Source organism: Panthera uncia (assembly GCF_023721935.1).
Source record: "Panthera uncia isolate 11264 chromosome A1 unlocalized genomic scaffold, Puncia_PCG_1.0 HiC_scaffold_17, whole genome shotgun sequence".
Classification (NCBI taxonomy): Eukaryota; Metazoa; Chordata; class Mammalia; order Carnivora; family Felidae; genus Panthera; species Panthera uncia.
The window spans coordinates 56,902,573-56,918,631 of record NW_026057577.1 but is presented as its reverse complement, the minus strand read 5'-3'; the positions used below and the strand labels follow the sequence as shown (position 1 = coordinate 56,918,631).

General features: G+C 44.7%; 2 protein-coding genes across 4 annotated transcripts in view; both read left to right on the top strand.

Moving 5' to 3' along the window:
- Positions 1-1,420: 1,420 nt before the first annotated feature.
- OTP (orthopedia homeobox) lies at positions 1,421-9,392 on the top strand. The gene is made up of 3 exons (XM_049648841.1): positions 1,421-1,457; positions 2,747-3,156; positions 8,862-9,392. Exons 1-3 carry the CDS (start codon positions 1,421-1,423, stop codon positions 9,390-9,392), a joined length of 978 nt encoding a protein of 325 aa, XP_049504798.1.
- A 1,841-nt stretch (positions 9,393-11,233) lies between these two features.
- Positions 11,234-16,059, top strand: part of WDR41 (WD repeat domain 41) — a 188,861-nt gene continuing 184,035 nt past the window's right edge. Inside the window, exon 1 of one of the 3 annotated variants that reach the window (XM_049649692.1) lies at positions 11,234-11,516. The gene's annotated coding sequence lies outside the window, so the exon portion shown is untranslated. The remainder of the gene's footprint in view (positions 11,517-16,059) is intronic. The other 2 variants (XM_049649691.1, XM_049649694.1) reach the window with 2 other exon arrangements.

Below are 16,059 nucleotides of genomic sequence, written 5' to 3'. Positions count from 1 at the left end.
AAAAATACAAGTCAAATAACTTTAAAAGGGCATTATGTTCTGCTACAAATACAATTGAAACGGATTGTTTAGGAGCAGATCAGAAATGGTACAGAATTTTGCACTTAATTTCCTCAGTTATCATTTACAATAAGAACCTCTGGGCTTGACAGCCAAGTCTAAACAGTAGTAAATTAGTACAAATTTATACTGATTTTACTCTAATAATCGTAATAAAAGCTTATAGATTTGGCACTAATTACATAAATGCCTAATGATCTTGAAAATTACTCTGGTTAGAAATATATTACTAATCTAAACTTTGTTGTTGGCTGGCTCTGAAAAATCAGAACATTAGAGATGGTTCGCTTCACTTGTGCAAAGCACTTTAAATTGTTCAAGTAGTTTAACATATTCAAGAAGAAAATAAAGAGCATTTAACTTTATTTACAGCCATAAGTGGAATTGGGAACCAAGCTGAACTTAGAAACTTTGACCGAAAGAGCAGGTTGCGGGCCAGGATGCGAGCGTGGGCCCGGTGGAGGAGCGGCAGCCGGGCCGGAAGGGTGCGGAGTGCACGGATCTACACTGTGCGCGGGGTCCTGACTCTGACTGCGGGCGCTGGAAGCGCAAGGGGAGTCGACTCTTTTGTTTGTTTGTTTGTTTGTTTGCTTGCTCTTTAGGCCTGCTGAGGGGCTGCTAGCTACTCTTTAGGCCCGGGGTCCCAGCCAGGGTATCTGTACCCTGGGCTCAGGCCTGCTAGGCTGCAGCGGAGTTTACGCGCGGTCTAGAGGCTGCGCGGTGCCCTGGTTATGCTGCGTAATGGCAGGCCCGAACCAGCAGCAGACCTGTGTTGCCCAGAGCGCGCGGGCAGAAGTGACTCTCGGGTCATGCGGGGGTCAAGCCCTGCTCGTCCCCAGCACTGCCTCTGCCGTAGGATGATCCTAGCTGTAGGAGACCGAGCTGCACCTTTGGAGGGAGCAGGGACAAGGAAAAGGAAAGGTGTGACTGGAGAAAATCTCGGGGAGGAACCTACGGGAGCCAGGCCCAGAAGCCCAGGGCGAGACCGAGGCGGCCTCCGCTGCTTTTGCTGCTGCTCGCGGCTGGAGCTGCCAGGGCCGCCGCCACCGCCTCCTCCGGGCGGGCGCGGGCGGGCGGGCGGAGTGGGGGACTCTCCCGGCGCTGACATTTGCAGGCTGCCCTCCTGATTGGTCCCCTTGCCGAGCTGCTCACGGGTTCATTCAACTGTTAAGCACCTCCCCGTCTCTCTAAAGGACATTATAATGCAAGAAGCCCCCTTTTTAACCACAAACCGAATTTTCTTTCATTTAGGTGATCTATATATATCTATATCGTATAGCTTATAGCTTATATCTATTTTAAATAACTTAAAGCCGCTAAAATTTGGGGGGGAACAGCTTTCGCCCTGGAGCGGTGCGCGATGCTGTCTCACGCCGACCTCCTGGACGCCAGGCTAGGTGAGTGCGCGCCTCTCGCCCGGGCAGCCAGGAGAAGCCTGGGCAGGAAATTGTCAATTTGTTCCTTATTTTACCTTAATGCGCCCTAAATGGACTAATTTCTTTAAAAGTAATTGTGCTGCATTAAAGTTTAATTTGATTTAACATCGTCTTTTTAAAAAAAAAAATCTATGGAATATGTAGATCCAAAAGAGGACTTGGGAAGTGTTGTTACTTTTTGTTTTTCCTTTTTTCCCCTTCTTCCCTCTCCCTTATTATTATTAATTTTTTTTGAACGGCGATCTACCCTAAGCTAATTTGTTAGGAGGTGTTTTTCTTTCTCTCTTTCCCCCTCCTGTTTGCTTTGATTAGGATTTTTTTTTCTCCTCTTTTTTGCTCTCTCCCCCTGCCTCATTCTCTACCCCTCATCTAAGAATGGTTGAATTTGTAAAAATCTGGCACAAACGAGAAGCCGCTGCAATCGAGGCAGATTTGCTAAGTGTGTTCATTGAGAAAGGAGAAAAGCCAAATTCATCCTCACAGGCATCCCCGCCTGCAAGGGACTCGGCATTGCCAATGGCTGAGAGAAACGCGCCTTTTATTTCTCCGGAAGGAAGTTGAATTCTGTAAAGTTTGATTCACTGCTCTGTCTATAGTTTCCTTGAGTTTCCTTAATGCTGTCTGGGTTGCTGGGCTCTGGGTTTCCGGTTTGGGAATCTTTGGTGATGGATGTGACTCCATTTTCCAAACACTTTCTCTGATTTGAGGGGGAGGCGGAGCTGATTTGGGTTGATTTCAGAGGGTGGAAGGCTTGGAGAATTATTCATCTTCCAAAAGTGAGAGGGAATCGGCTGAGGGCCGGCGGTAGAGTTCGCCAAGCTGTCGGAGCGCAGGTGGGGCAGCAACCAAGGAATCGTTTAATTTTCTTTCTTTCTTTTCTCCCCCCTCCCACCCCAGTCCAAGGATATGCTCTCGCTTTCCTGGGACATCAGGGGTATGGTTCATGAAAGGGACTCGAAGGCATGTTTCTTTGCCGGGACTGGGAGTGTTCCACTGCGGGAGATATGAAAGCATGTGCTGTTTACTACGAGAGCCGGCTGCAGAGAGAGGGGAAAGGGCCGGGAGATGGTATTCCAACTTGGCTGTCCAAATTCTGGGGAACCCAGCTGAGCATCCCGGGAGTTTCCTTCATAGGGCGAACGTGGGCGCAGAGGGAGCCAAGGATGGGGCTAAAGGAGGACCGCGCAGGGAGGATAGTCCCTCCTGGCATCGCCAGGAAGGTAGTGACCGCGATCCCCTTCCCTCCTCAGGTATGAAAGATGCTGCCGAGCTTCTGGGCCACCGGGAGGCGGTGAAGTGTAGGCTGGGCGTGGGGGGCTCCGACCCTGGGGGCCATCCGGGGGACCTAGCGCCCAACTCCGACCCAGTCGAGGGAGCCACTCTGCTGCCCGGGGAGGACATCACTACAGTGGGCTCTACGCCGGCCTCGCTGGCGGTGAGCGCAAAGGACCCGGACAAACAGCCGGGGCCCCAAGGAGGCCCGAACCCCAGCCAAGCCGGCCAGCAGCAGGGCCAACAGAAGCAGAAGCGCCACCGGACGCGCTTCACCCCGGCGCAGCTCAACGAGTTGGAGAGGAGCTTCGCGAAGACTCACTACCCCGACATCTTCATGCGCGAGGAGCTGGCGCTGCGTATCGGGCTGACGGAATCCCGAGTGCAGGTACGCCGGGCTTGGGCGCCGGGGCAGAAGGCAAGGTGGGGCGGGAGGATTTGGGCAAAACAAGCGGGGTCTTTTCCCTGTCGGGTCCTGGGCTGCTCTTCGGCTGCCTTATAAGTTCCATGGACAAGCTGGGCTCCCACCTCCCACCAGTATAGCCACATTCCTGCAGAAATGCCTCAAAAGCGAAGCCGGCGTTGTTCTACTGTTAGGTCGTCTCATTCGTCCTGAGAAGGGAAGCTCTGCGTCTCCCAGCCTCCGCGTCTCCCAGGCGGCTAAGCTGAGCGCGCACCTCTACTCCACCTCGAGTTCTTCACAAGTATTTCATTACCCCTAATGAGTTTGTATTAAGCGTCTGGATAAATGGGGGGAATGCAACAATTCTACAGAAAACTTGAAAAGGGAGGAAATAAGGCATGATGGCACCTTACAAAAAATCCACACCTGAGTTTCACGGTGCAGCTTTATTCTCTTGCATATCACTCTCCAGCAGCTCTAGGACAACAAACCCCGAGCTTTGAGGTTTGCAAAGGTTTTAAACTTTGATGGTCTACCGAAGCGCCGCCGAGAGCGGCTGTAAAGATCCCCCAGTCTTTGAACCCTGGTTTTCCCCTTAAGGAAACTGGGGATGGGGGGACTGAAGGCTTTCTATTATAGATATCCGATCTGAAGAAAGGACATTTAGGGCAAGAAAGATTGACAGGTAGCAGACGAATTCGTTACTGATACCTTGTTCTCGGCCAACCACCCTCCAAGTTGTAAAGTATATATAACTTTGAAAATCACATCTATAACTTTTCTGAAAATTGAGGAATAAAAGTATAAGCTCAGCGAATCTCATTCCCCCCCCCCCGGCTTTTTAAAAAAGAATGAAAACAATATATCAGATCTTTTATGGACCACTGCTCTAGGTGAAATACCAAGGCGCTCGCTGAGTCTTGAGCTATCCAGGGTTCTGAAAAACCTTCCTTTCCTGTCTTGAACATGATAGTTTCTCTATGTCATCCAGGGTTTCAATTTCATCTCTAGCTGCTTTAACAAATTAAGTTTAAAGATCCCAGTTGCTTTACATTTGATCTAAGAAGTAAGAGACAAGGGTGTCCATAATCACAGTGTTGAATGTTTATGTCTGCTTTCGACATTGTAAAAATAGTCTAACCTGGAAAAACAGATCTACTTCTGCTGTAAGTAGTCAGCAAATGAATATCGCTGGGAACTTAAAGTGGTAAATTAATAAAGTAATCATCAAGGTAGAACATAGATTAACATTTGTACTCATTGTAAGTCCAGGCGGTTTCGTCAGTGGACTTTGGAAACCCTGAATCATGGGCCATTGAAATTGAACACCCCAAAAGTGTTAACTGCATTGTGCAGATATATATTATTGTTTAAAAAGATTTTTACTTCCCACCTCTTTTTAAATCTGAAGTTGGGTCCAAACCTTACCAGAAATAAACAATTTCAATACTTTCATTACTGTTAATGATAATACTGGCTTCTTAAAATCTTGTAGGTTCAAAATTCATAAATTTGCTTTTTGTCTCTCAAGAGAAATACTACCTAATAATTTTTGTTTTAAAGAGTAAAATGCTGTTGCTTAACCTAGACATAGTGGTAATTAGTTTAAATTAAAATAAAACTTAGAATCACAAATAAAATATAATTGGACAACCGACTTTATGAAAAAAGAAAATGAGGTCTATTAAACTTTATTAGGTCTTCCAAAGGTTAATGGCAGTGGTTCTTTTAATAGAAAAAGTTGTAACTGAAATAAAATACAAACTATGTAATAGAAACAGTTATTTTCAAAAAGTACACAAAAGAATAATCAAGAAGAAAAAGACAAAGTACTTTAATTGTTCTAGCATAATGTTCAACAAAAGATAATAGCTTGAGGCTGCTGATAGGAACAATTTAATAGAATGGCAATTTCAATATTTTTAAAAATAATGTTTCATAGTTTAAAAAGTAATCAGATCAACATAACCTTCTTAATTAACATTTCAAAATGATTAACATTATGTAATGTAATGCAAAAATAATTTATGGAAAATGTATTTACTTCACAATTCACTGTACCATTGCTCCTTGACCAAATTCAAATTAAATAGTAATTGGTTTATGTTCTTATATGATGAGTACTTCATAGTTTTCTTTATAGTTAACAGATTGCCACACATTCTTTTCAGTATGTGGGCCACTGCACTGATTAAAAATGATCTAAACATTTAATTTATTACAATTGTATGCTTTTAAAGATGTTTTTTTAATTCTAGACTAACTGATCCAACATACTTATTTTTATCTATATCTGGTATATATCACACTTTTAAGTACTTGTTAAAGCACTTCTACTCACATGGAGGCCAATTCCATGTCTGATATCGCTCCCCTTTTCTGGCTAGTGTAATAAAACCATTCCTTTTATAGCATGCCATTATTAGAAACCAATTTCAGAATTATTTATAACCTAGAATGGCTTATTAAGCAGCAATGCGAGAATCATGCAAATTACGCGATCAAATGCAATATAATAAGCATAATCATTAGTCTCTAGCACGGATTAATTAACTTTCAATATTTTATTTACATAAAAACCAAATCAGTGAAATAACTTCTGCACAGTCAGGCTTGCCTTTCAATATTTTATACGAACAAAAATAATGTGCTGTAATTCCATTGACCGTGTCCCCCAGAATGGCCCTGTCACCTGCCACATCTTAATAGGGGGACAAGCTGAGAGTATTTTCTAGTTTTCTAATGGAATGAGAAATTGCATTTTCTTCCTCTCCCAGCACTATTAAAGTGTAATGAATTCGGCCCAGAGTTCACGGCTGGCTGATCGAAATGAACCTGAGATCTCGGCTTTAATACAGCTCCCCAGATTTCCTCCCAAATCTTCACATTAATCATTTGCTGGATTCCAATGAGATCTTCATAAAGCGTTTGCTTCGAGGGGGAAAAAAGTAATATTCTCTCTTTCTCCCTCTCTTTCTCTATTTCTGAGCCATTTATAGGTGGGGAATTAAACGGGCTATATATTTTAAAATACATTTACAGTATGTCTATATTACTGTAACAGCAGATATCATGAAAGTGGATTTTTAAATTCCAACCTCCATTAGATTCTCACTGTTGTATTAAGCATTTTCTGAAAAGAGCTGCATTTCAAACTGAGTACAAAGTTGGCCAGTGGCTGCGGTTAATATATTTTCTGGAGTTGTCATCTGTGCATTCTCAAAATCTCCCTTAGGTTTTGCCTGCATTTTAATCCGTCATGCTCTAGTTTTCAAGTGGAAACATTCACATTTTAAAAACATATGCATCATAGCTTGGAACGGAGGTGCTCAGACCCCATGCAGATTTTTTTCACAACCCCAGTAAGCCATGAAACATAAAAAATTTTGTAGCCATCATTTGACTACTAACCCTCAAACATAATTGAGCACGATTTTTCGATTATTCCTATCATATTTAGTTCTTTAACAGCTGTTCTTTTCCACCTGTGCCCGAGGTCCAGAAACCTTTCTAGCAGTTGTGTTTTCCACTGTAGGGGCAATCCCTCCGCCCCCGCCCTTCTTTCTTCTGCCTCTCCGGAACCCTCCCCCCACCCCCAGATGTCTGCCACCCTCTTCGCCCACTGCCCAGCCCAAGATATTCAAACATTTAGGGATTCACTGACACATTGCAGGCCGTTAGGAACCGGTCTTTATAGGTATCTTTCTAAATATACCCGAGTGCGGAATGTGAGATGTGGGGACCGTTTGGACATAGACATCCTCCCTGTCTAGGGTTCCATCCAGTCTACCTCTCCTCAATGCAGCCTAGGATGGGTAATGCAAAGTGACCTGTGGCCACAGGTCTCCTCACTGTGCTTTCCTCGGCTCCTGCGGGTTACTCTCTGCTCCAGTCCGCTAAACAGCTCAATTCTCCGCCGTCGGCATTGATCCCAGTTACTATCAAGGACCCCGCAGTCTCATTAATTCGTTGTGCCACCTACTCTAGGGGCTTTAGCAATAAGGGACCCGGCATCTTTACACAATCAGAGAATTGGGGTAGGCAGAAACACGGGAAATGGGGTAGAAATCAGAGAAAGATGAAATGATGGGTGATGGCTTGGGTACGGTAGAAAGGCCAGTGCCAGCTCAAAGGCGGGCAATATGTCTAGAGTGCAATGCCGTTCACACTAGTAAGCGTGGAAGGTCTTCACCTGCACAGTGTAACATGCCTCTGTGAATAGCTGGCTTACTGAGAATAGGTCAGGTACATCCATACTCATGATCCTTTAGCTTGCAGAATAAACACTAAATAGCTTGGATTAACAGATGAATAACCTTTTGGTCATGAATATGGTCAAATTACGTTTGTCACATTCTAAGAGGAAACTCAATCAGTACGTGAGTTGTGTCTTACGTACTTTATATTTGTGCACACTAAACCTCCAACTGACTATGTGTTAAACTGCAAGCCTGCCAGGTAGGCGTACTGCAATTATTATTAAAAAACAAAACAAAACAAAACAAAAAACCACACACAACCCAAATTCAAGTATGGGGAAACAGGAAGTTCTCTTGGTCAGGCAGTTTACCTGGTATCTTTCAGAAGAACTCTTCCTTCCCCTGTGGTGGTGAATATGGCCTTAATTGTCAAGTTTGTCTGGTAAGTTCAGAAATTCAGAGGTATTGTTAAGAAAAAACGAGTACGAGGCTTATTTTTATTTGGAGTATATTTTATCAAACACATCTCCTCTAAAAAGAAAGATATGTGGGTCTGAAGCAAAATCAAATTTGATTCATTACTAGTGTGTGCTTTAAACTTGACCTCTAATTTGTACTGGTCAGAAAATTTGTTTTCAGTTTATACATGAAACAGATCAAACAGGGGAGACTTGAGGAATTGGAAACCTTGTAATTCGGGGTTCTCAGCAAGTTTCTGAAAATAGACTTGAAGGACGTGGGGCTCAGGGCTCTGGCAGCAGGTTCCAGCACATCTGCACAGCTCAGATAAAACGTGCCCTCAGAGGGGTTCGAGAATGAGGCATGGAGACTTGTGGCAGTAGAACCAGTCGCTACGAATCAGAAATCACGGTGGCGACCCAAACAACACCGTAGCTCAGTGCGGCTCGCTTTCCCACAAGGATCACTATATTAACCTCTCCGCTCTGTCATCCGTGGCGTTAGGGGTTTTCCTTTGTCTTTCGATTTTGAAACTGGCTATGTCATCCTCAGCCCTTCATCAATTTCCAAATTTCCAGCGTTTCTGAAAATTCTATAGCCCATCAGTGTTATAAGGCACGCTATTAAGCCACATGGGTACACATGTTTATCTTCATTTGTACACCTGTGGGTCCGATTTTGACACATGCCTGCCTGCAGACTTGTGCCTCTAAGCAGTGCATAGAATGTGCCAGCGTGCAGGGGCGTGGTGAACACTGCACGCGGTGGTATGTTTGCACCTAGTGTAAGCGCTCCGGGACACTATCAGGACCCCGGAGGTTGGCGCTTGCTGAGTGCAAGGGACTCCAGTTGTCTCGAGCTGACGAAGAACCGCGGTCTCTGGCTGAGTGTACTGGCACTTTGGGCAGACTCTACTTGTCCCGCCTGGGGCAGTGTCTGACGCAGGTTTCTCAGGCTCAAGCCCCCGCCCCACCCCCTGGCCAGCCCGCTTGCTAATAGCGCTCTGTGTGTCTCCCGCCCCGCCCGCTCCAGGTCTGGTTCCAGAACCGGCGCGCTAAGTGGAAGAAACGCAAGAAGACCACCAACGTGTTCCGCGCGCCGGGAACTCTGCTGCCCACACCAGGCCTGCCTCAGTTTCCGTCAGCCGCCGCCGCCGCCGCCGCCGCTATGGGCGACAGCCTGTGCTCTTTCCACGCCAACGACACCCGCTGGGCGGCGGCCGCCATGCCGGGCGTATCACAGTTGCCGCTGCCGCCGGCTCTGGGCAGGCAGCAAGCTATGGCGCAGTCGCTGTCCCAGTGCAGCCTGGCGGCCGGGCCGCCGCCCAACTCCATGGGCCTGTCCAACAGCCTGGCGGGCTCCAACGGCGCGGGGCTGCAGTCGCACCTCTACCAGCCCGCCTTCCCCGGCATGGTGCCCGCCTCCCTCCCCGGCCCCAGCAACGTCTCCGGCTCGCCCCAGCTCTGCAGCTCCCCGGACAGCAGCGACGTGTGGCGGGGCACGAGCATCGCCTCCCTCCGCCGCAAGGCGCTAGAGCACACAGTCTCCATGAGCTTCACTTAATGCAGCCGCGCCCCAGCCCGCTCCGCCCCCGGCGCCGCCCCCAGGGCCGCCCCGAGGTCCTTCCGGCGCGCGCCCGGGCCCCCGCTCCCTGCCCGGGCCCCTGCCCCGGCGCCCTGCCCCGTCCCCACCCGGCCTCCGCCACTTCCACTTCTCGTTTTCTTCTCTCCTCTCTCGTTCGTTCTCTGGGGCTCTCCCCAAGCCCCAGCCCGCGAGGCCTCCCCTCCACCTGATTTCGCCCGCCCCGGTCCCCACTCTCCTCTCAGCTCCTCTTCCCGTCTCCCCCAACTCTTCCCTGGCCCCCTTCTCCAGCACTTCACCCCACCCTTTCCGGCTACCCCCCGCCACCCGGCTCGCAAGTAGCGTGCTCGCGCCCTCCTCCCAGCCTTCCGACTGGCGGCATTCTCACCTACACCTTCAACACGACGCCTACGACCCCCTCACCCGCCGCCTCCCCTCCAGTCCCTTCTTTACCCCGCACCTCACGCCCCTCCTCCCGCGCCCTGCAAAAAGCATCCTTCCCGCCATTTTACTTACCAGGGAGTCGACTCAGGATCTGAAATCAGACACCAATGGACTGGTTTGTGGGCAGAAACACACACACCCGCACTCTCGCTCACTTTCAGACACTACACATACACGTACACACACGCATACACAGTGCACCTAGGTCACACACGGACGTGTTCAAGGGACAGCACAATGTTAGGGATTTTTGTCTTAAAGGAGGACAAGCATCTGCTACAACCGCCTCATCTGAGGGCCCAACTGATATAATTTGATTTATCCCTGTATTCTTTCTCCAAACTCCTCTTTTTCTTTCCTCTCCCACCACCCTACCCTTGCCCCGTCCGCCCGGTCACATCCATGCAGCCCTCTATTGGCTTGCAAAAGAACACTTTTATTTTCTCTTACTTTTATTTTCTTTAGCACAACTGTGTGAGGTTATAGAAGGGAAGGCTTCTCAGGAGGAATATGCCAGGGAGTTGGGTGGCTGGAGTAGACTAAATCAGTCAGGTGATGAAGAAGAGGTGATCTTACCCATTTTGATAAGTCTTTATAAGGAAGAATAAAATAAATGTAAGAAAATTTTCCTTTTGTAAAAGTAAAAGCCACATCTCTTTTCTGGATCCTTCAGGACTGGGGTTTGTTTGCTTCCTTTTCCGTTTCTCTCCTCGCTGCTCTGTGCCCTAGGTTGTTGTGTGGTCGTCCTGTCGTCCCTCGTGCCCCTCGGCCACCGCTCTGGCCCTTGCCGGCCGCCGATGGGTGCACCCGGACATCTACAACCCTGCAACTTTGTACAGAGAAACACAATCAGCTCTTTCTGCATGTGCTGGTCAAATCCAAACCCAGAGAACAGAAGCGCTTTCGAAGAATGAACAAACATGTGAAATAGGATGTTTTGTGTAGATAAAGCATTCTTGTTACATACTGGTCAATTTGTGATATGTTTTAACTTATTGTCTGTGCTTATTTATGGAATTTGGTTTTCTTAATAAATGTTTGAGCTAATATAAAGCATATTATTTGACTTTTCCGGACAAGTTTATATCAAGTTAAATGTAAATGGATAAAATAAAATCATTTTCAGTATGTGATATGGAGAATGATGGGTTTTGTTGTGACTTTGAATTTCAGGAGAGGGGTCAAGTGGGGGAGGGGAAGAGGGCTCGTCCTGTTGTATGTACGAGGGCTCTCAACTGGTGAAGATCCCGGATCTCAAGTGGCGGGAACCCCATTCAGTAGGCTGGGGTTCAGTTTCCGGGTTGCACCGCGGCCTAGGCAGCGCTCTGGTGCAGGAGGCCAGGCTTTGAATCACGCAGTCCACGAGCCGGAAGCCAGAAGACCGGGCCTCGCGCGAGCTCCAGGCCTCGCGAGGCTTTGGGCCTGCCGGGCTTCCAGAGTGAGTCTCAGGGCGCAGCTGCCGGCACTAAACTCAGGGCTCGAGGGTTGATGAGCTTCTCTTGTGAACCGTTTCCCTACGGCAAGGGAGTGGAGGGCGACCCTCTTCGGCTGCGTGCTTGGTGATAGGAAAGCTGTAGGCCAGAAGGACCATAGTAAAGGAAGTCTGGGGACCGGTAGCTCTGCCCTCAGGCGTCACTAACCCAAAGTCTCCTCTGGTCCCAGGTATGCAGTGGACTGAAACGTGAAAGGGCTGGGCCGTCCAGGGAGGGGGTGGGGGTGTACTTTCCTAGGGCCTAGGCCTCCTGGCTTTTTGAAAGAGGCAACCTGGTTCCTTTGTTTCTTTAGGATCTGGACTCGGCTTCTTATAACCCCAGACCTCACGAGCGGAGGCAAACGGCAGGTCTGAAATAGGACGACCTGGCTTTGGGTTGTGCGTCTCAGGCTTTGATTCATCTGGCCGCTCTCGTTTTCTTAGGGTCCTTACTTGGTGTGAGCCAACCTCGAATACAGCCACATGCTGAAACTAACTAGTAGTGAAAATTGCTGTTTCTTTGGTAGTCTGAGAGGGAAGGTTGTGGTGTGTTTTAAACTTGGAGGCAAATCAATATCACAGGCATTCTTTGGAAGACTAATCAAAATTGATCTTGTGGTTTAAACTTTAAGGGTTATTATGGGCATTGAGAGTGCACCCAATCCCCTGGGAAGATTTCTCATTTGGTTGCCATAGTGTGTAAACCCTAAAAAGACTGTACCACTGGACTACATATGAATTTTAGGACCTGTTGTAATTGTTACTCAACTAAGAGCACAATAGAATCTCCTCGAAGGCAAGGACAAAAATACATGATTTTCTATGATCGAGAAAAATTGTGTCTTCATGTTACCTTAGGAATTTAATTAGAGGTAAAATTGGTGTGTGTGTTCACAGAATATTTGAATTTTACATTTTCTAAAGGGTATTTTTTAATATAAGGTTAAAATATTAAAGAAGATAAAAACATGCTCATTTGGGATTTCATATACAAATGGAACATTTCTGAATGTTAGCACTCTAGAATTTAGCAGCATAATAATCACATTTCTAAAATATCTGTAGATGAAAAATACTTTTTCTTGTTTTTACATTTCATCATATTCCCTTGAATTAACTAGTGCTTTTTTAAAGAAAAATTTGAATTCGTAGCTACTGTAATCTCAAGTCACATTTAAGAGATCACTACAAATTACAGATTGCTTTACCAGTGAGCATGGAAGGTTGTTTACAAGGATGCTAATTTTACAGCTTTTTTATGCTGCTATAAAGCATAACTTTATGATGTAGGAATGCAATAAAGGATGCTAAATGGAATCTTTAAAAATTGTATTTCTCAAAGGCAAGGGAAATCTTTCATTTGAAAAAAATGGGCCAACTCAGAACACTGATGAGAAGTTACACATCAACTCAAGTGATAGATGCTCTCAAAGATACTTATATTTCATAATATAGTGGTTATTTATCAATATTATAATGAAAGTGTACAGAGTTTTTCACTTGACCTGACTTTAGAATAATATTTGTTTCTATAGCAATAGATTTTTGTATTAAGAATCCTGAGCATTTTAATGTCATATATGGCATTAGCATAAGGGAAGACAACCTGGCCTAGGTTGTTAAAGTTGACAGTTTAGCAAAGATAAAAAGCAGAGAATGAGAATCTCAGTCACAAGTCTGAAAGATTTCTGCATTTTGAGGGAGGAAAAAAAAAAAACCTAACAACAGAATAATCCTTATTTTTTACTCTTTGTCAGCAGCAATTGTGTCTCCAAACTGTTAAAGTTATAATAATAAATAATTACATTCAATAAGGGAAAAAAGACAATAAAGGTGAATAATATTAGAAGACAAGGTAGATAGTACAACATGCTGGATATCCTACCTCTAATGAATTATACTTTTTGCCGAGGGACCTATTTGGCATTGAATACCGTCACCACATGCTGGCTAGAAAGAGTCAAAGTTTATTATGATGTAACTATGTGATTGATTTATTTGACTACGCATATTCATCCTTGTGTAATTTTCTCCTCAAGATTGGTACTAAATAAATACATGTGGTAGAACATGATGACATAGTAATGGTGTTGCACTTAGTTTACCTTTTGCTGATGGTGGCAGAAATAGGATATAGGACTTCAACTTCTAAAGGTGATATTAGGTACTGGCTACAAAATAGGATGCAGAGCAATTTGGGTAAATCAAGGTAGGTAGAAATGGTGAATACGGAAGAAATTCTAACTTTGGAGCAATTTATGTTTGATTTCCTCAATGACTGCTTCATCTGAAAATGAAAATGTTTCTCATTTGTGTTGTGGACTTTACATTGTAATTTTTAGGATAAAGAGAAAACTTAGCCCACAAAGATGTGTCTTTTAGTAATGGCAGTAGTTAACTTGTCAGTTGAAGGAATGTAACCTTCCTTTTCTCCTTTTCATGACATAAAGGTAATCTCATCTAAGGGCATTTATGTGAAGAAATAACAGCATGGCATGGTGAGACTGCTGGCTCATTAATCCTGGCATCCACTTCCTACAGGGTTCCTTGATTAGTTAGATTCATTCATTGGGCATTTCAGAGTTTTTGATTTGTCACCATTGACTAGGTTCACTGAGTTCAGGCTAAATTGAGCCAGAAGCAATGTTTATTAGTAATTTTGTAGTACAGGCTACCCTAATAATTCAGCCCAAATATCTCATCTGAAAAATATCCATTCACCCTCGCTTCTAATGTGGGTTGCAGCTGTGTTCATAGGGAATTGAAAGAACACAAGTGATTGGGCATGTATTTTCTAAATTATTAATATGATGGCTAATAGCTGTAAACCCATCCTCGTATCCAATGCAGAAATTATGATTCATTTTAAAAATGAAAGCAGCAACAAAGGGGGGCACCCCCTGCCTGACTCTCTGCTCTCTCATCAGTGCAGAGCCTTTGGTACAGGAACCATGGCCTGTTTAGCATGTGGTCATTACAGAGAGAAACAGAACAATGCCTTTCGCTTTTCTGCTTGTGCTCTATCAAAAAAAGGCATGAATTTATAAGACTTACTAGAAAATACTTTTAAGGAATTTTAGGGATGAGCTACAAAGAGGCCCTCTCTTGATTTTGACAATATCATAATAGTCTTTAAGCAGGCATAATTAGTTGCTTGTGCAGTTAAGCTGCATCTTGTGTCCCCATAATCAAATATCACATCTATCCAAGTTTCCATCTTTAAAGCTGAGTTGGATTTGCGACTTGTTGCAGTTGCTCATGCTGCCACAATCCATTTTAGTTCCTAGTTGAAGTAATTCACAAGTACCAAGAATAGATAATTAACCTTTATGACATATATACTGTATGTTCTTTATATCTTTCATTGAAATGTCACAGGGCTTTATATGCTTTTGCTCACAGCCATTATTGAATCTTTTAAAGATAAACTCAAACAAGGTCAGATTAAAAGCTCTAGAAACCCTTAACACTGAAAAGATTACATGTGATTCCTAAGAAATTAAAAAAATAAAAATTATAAATTATAAAACTCAAAACATAGGTATACTGACATTAAAATAAGTTCTTTCTAGATTTTATAATTGCAGTATTCTGAATGAGTTCAGTGATGCTGAACTGGTTTCTGTTTTTGCTGCCCTTGTTTTTATTAATTATTACATGCTTAGTCTGACTATGAGGTACTCCAACAGTGATTTCAGAAATAACATTTTCAGATGGTGTTTCTTATTTTCCCTCTAGTACCTTACATTTGAGCCCTGTTTTTCAATATACAGGGCACATTATCTCATTTTAATCATCATGCCACCTTTATGAAGTAGATATTATAATCCCTACTTTATAGATGAAGAAATTGAAACTCAGAGGCTAAATAACTTGCTCATTACCACATATCTAATAAGTGACAGAGATCATTTTTAAGTCAGGTCTTCAGGTCGTCGTTCAGCAATACCATTGTATACGTGACAAATAGATACTGTTTTTATTCTTAAAATACTTTCAGGGAAGAAACGAAACCACTTCCTTTACTTAGAAGTTTAATAATCCCCCCTGTTATTTAACAGGACAGATGATTTTTAAAATTTTTTTGATGCTTTGTATTTTATTTTATTTTATTTGTGCAAGAGAGAGACAGAGTGCTAGTGGAGCAGGGGCAGAGAGAGAGGGAGACTCGGAATCTAAAGCAGGCTCCAGGCTCTGAGCTGTCAGCACCAGATCCTGATGCAGTGCTTGAACTCACAGACTGCAAGATCATAACCTAAGCTGAAGCTTGACACTTAACCGACTAAGCCAGCCACGTGCCCCCATTTTTTTTTTTTTTGAGAGAGAGCGAGTGAGCACAGGAAAGAGGCAGAGAGAGAGAGAGAGAGAGAGAGAGAGAGAGAGAAAATCCCAGGTAGCAGGCTCAATGCTCAGTTCAGGGCTTGATCTCAGGACTCTGAGATCATGACCTTGCCAAAATCAAGAGTAGGACACTCAACTGAGTAGGCTACCCAAGCACTGCAGGACAGATGATTTTTGATGGGACATGATAGCTGCATTAAAATTAAGCATGGTTTTGGGTGGCTCAGTCGGTTGAGTATCCAACTCTTGATTTCAGCTCAGGTCATGATCCCAGGGTTGTGGGATTGAGCCCCATGCTCAGTATGGAGCCCACTTGAGATATTCTCTCTCTCTCTCTCTCTCTCTCTCTCTCCCTCTCTCCCTCTCTCCCTCTCTCCCTCTCTCCCTCTCTCC

Excerpts from the sequence above, each read along its gene's own strand:
- OTP (XM_049648841.1), top strand. The coding sequence starts at position 1,421 with ATGCTGTCTCACGCCGACCTCCTGGACGCCAGGCTAG. Across the intron at positions 1,458-2,746 it reads CCTCCTGGACGCCAGGCTAG|GTATGAAAGATGCTGCCGAG; the intron begins GTGAGTGCGCGC and ends TTCCCTCCTCAG. Across the intron at positions 3,157-8,861 it reads TGACGGAATCCCGAGTGCAG|GTCTGGTTCCAGAACCGGCG; the intron begins GTACGCCGGGCT and ends CGCCCGCTCCAG.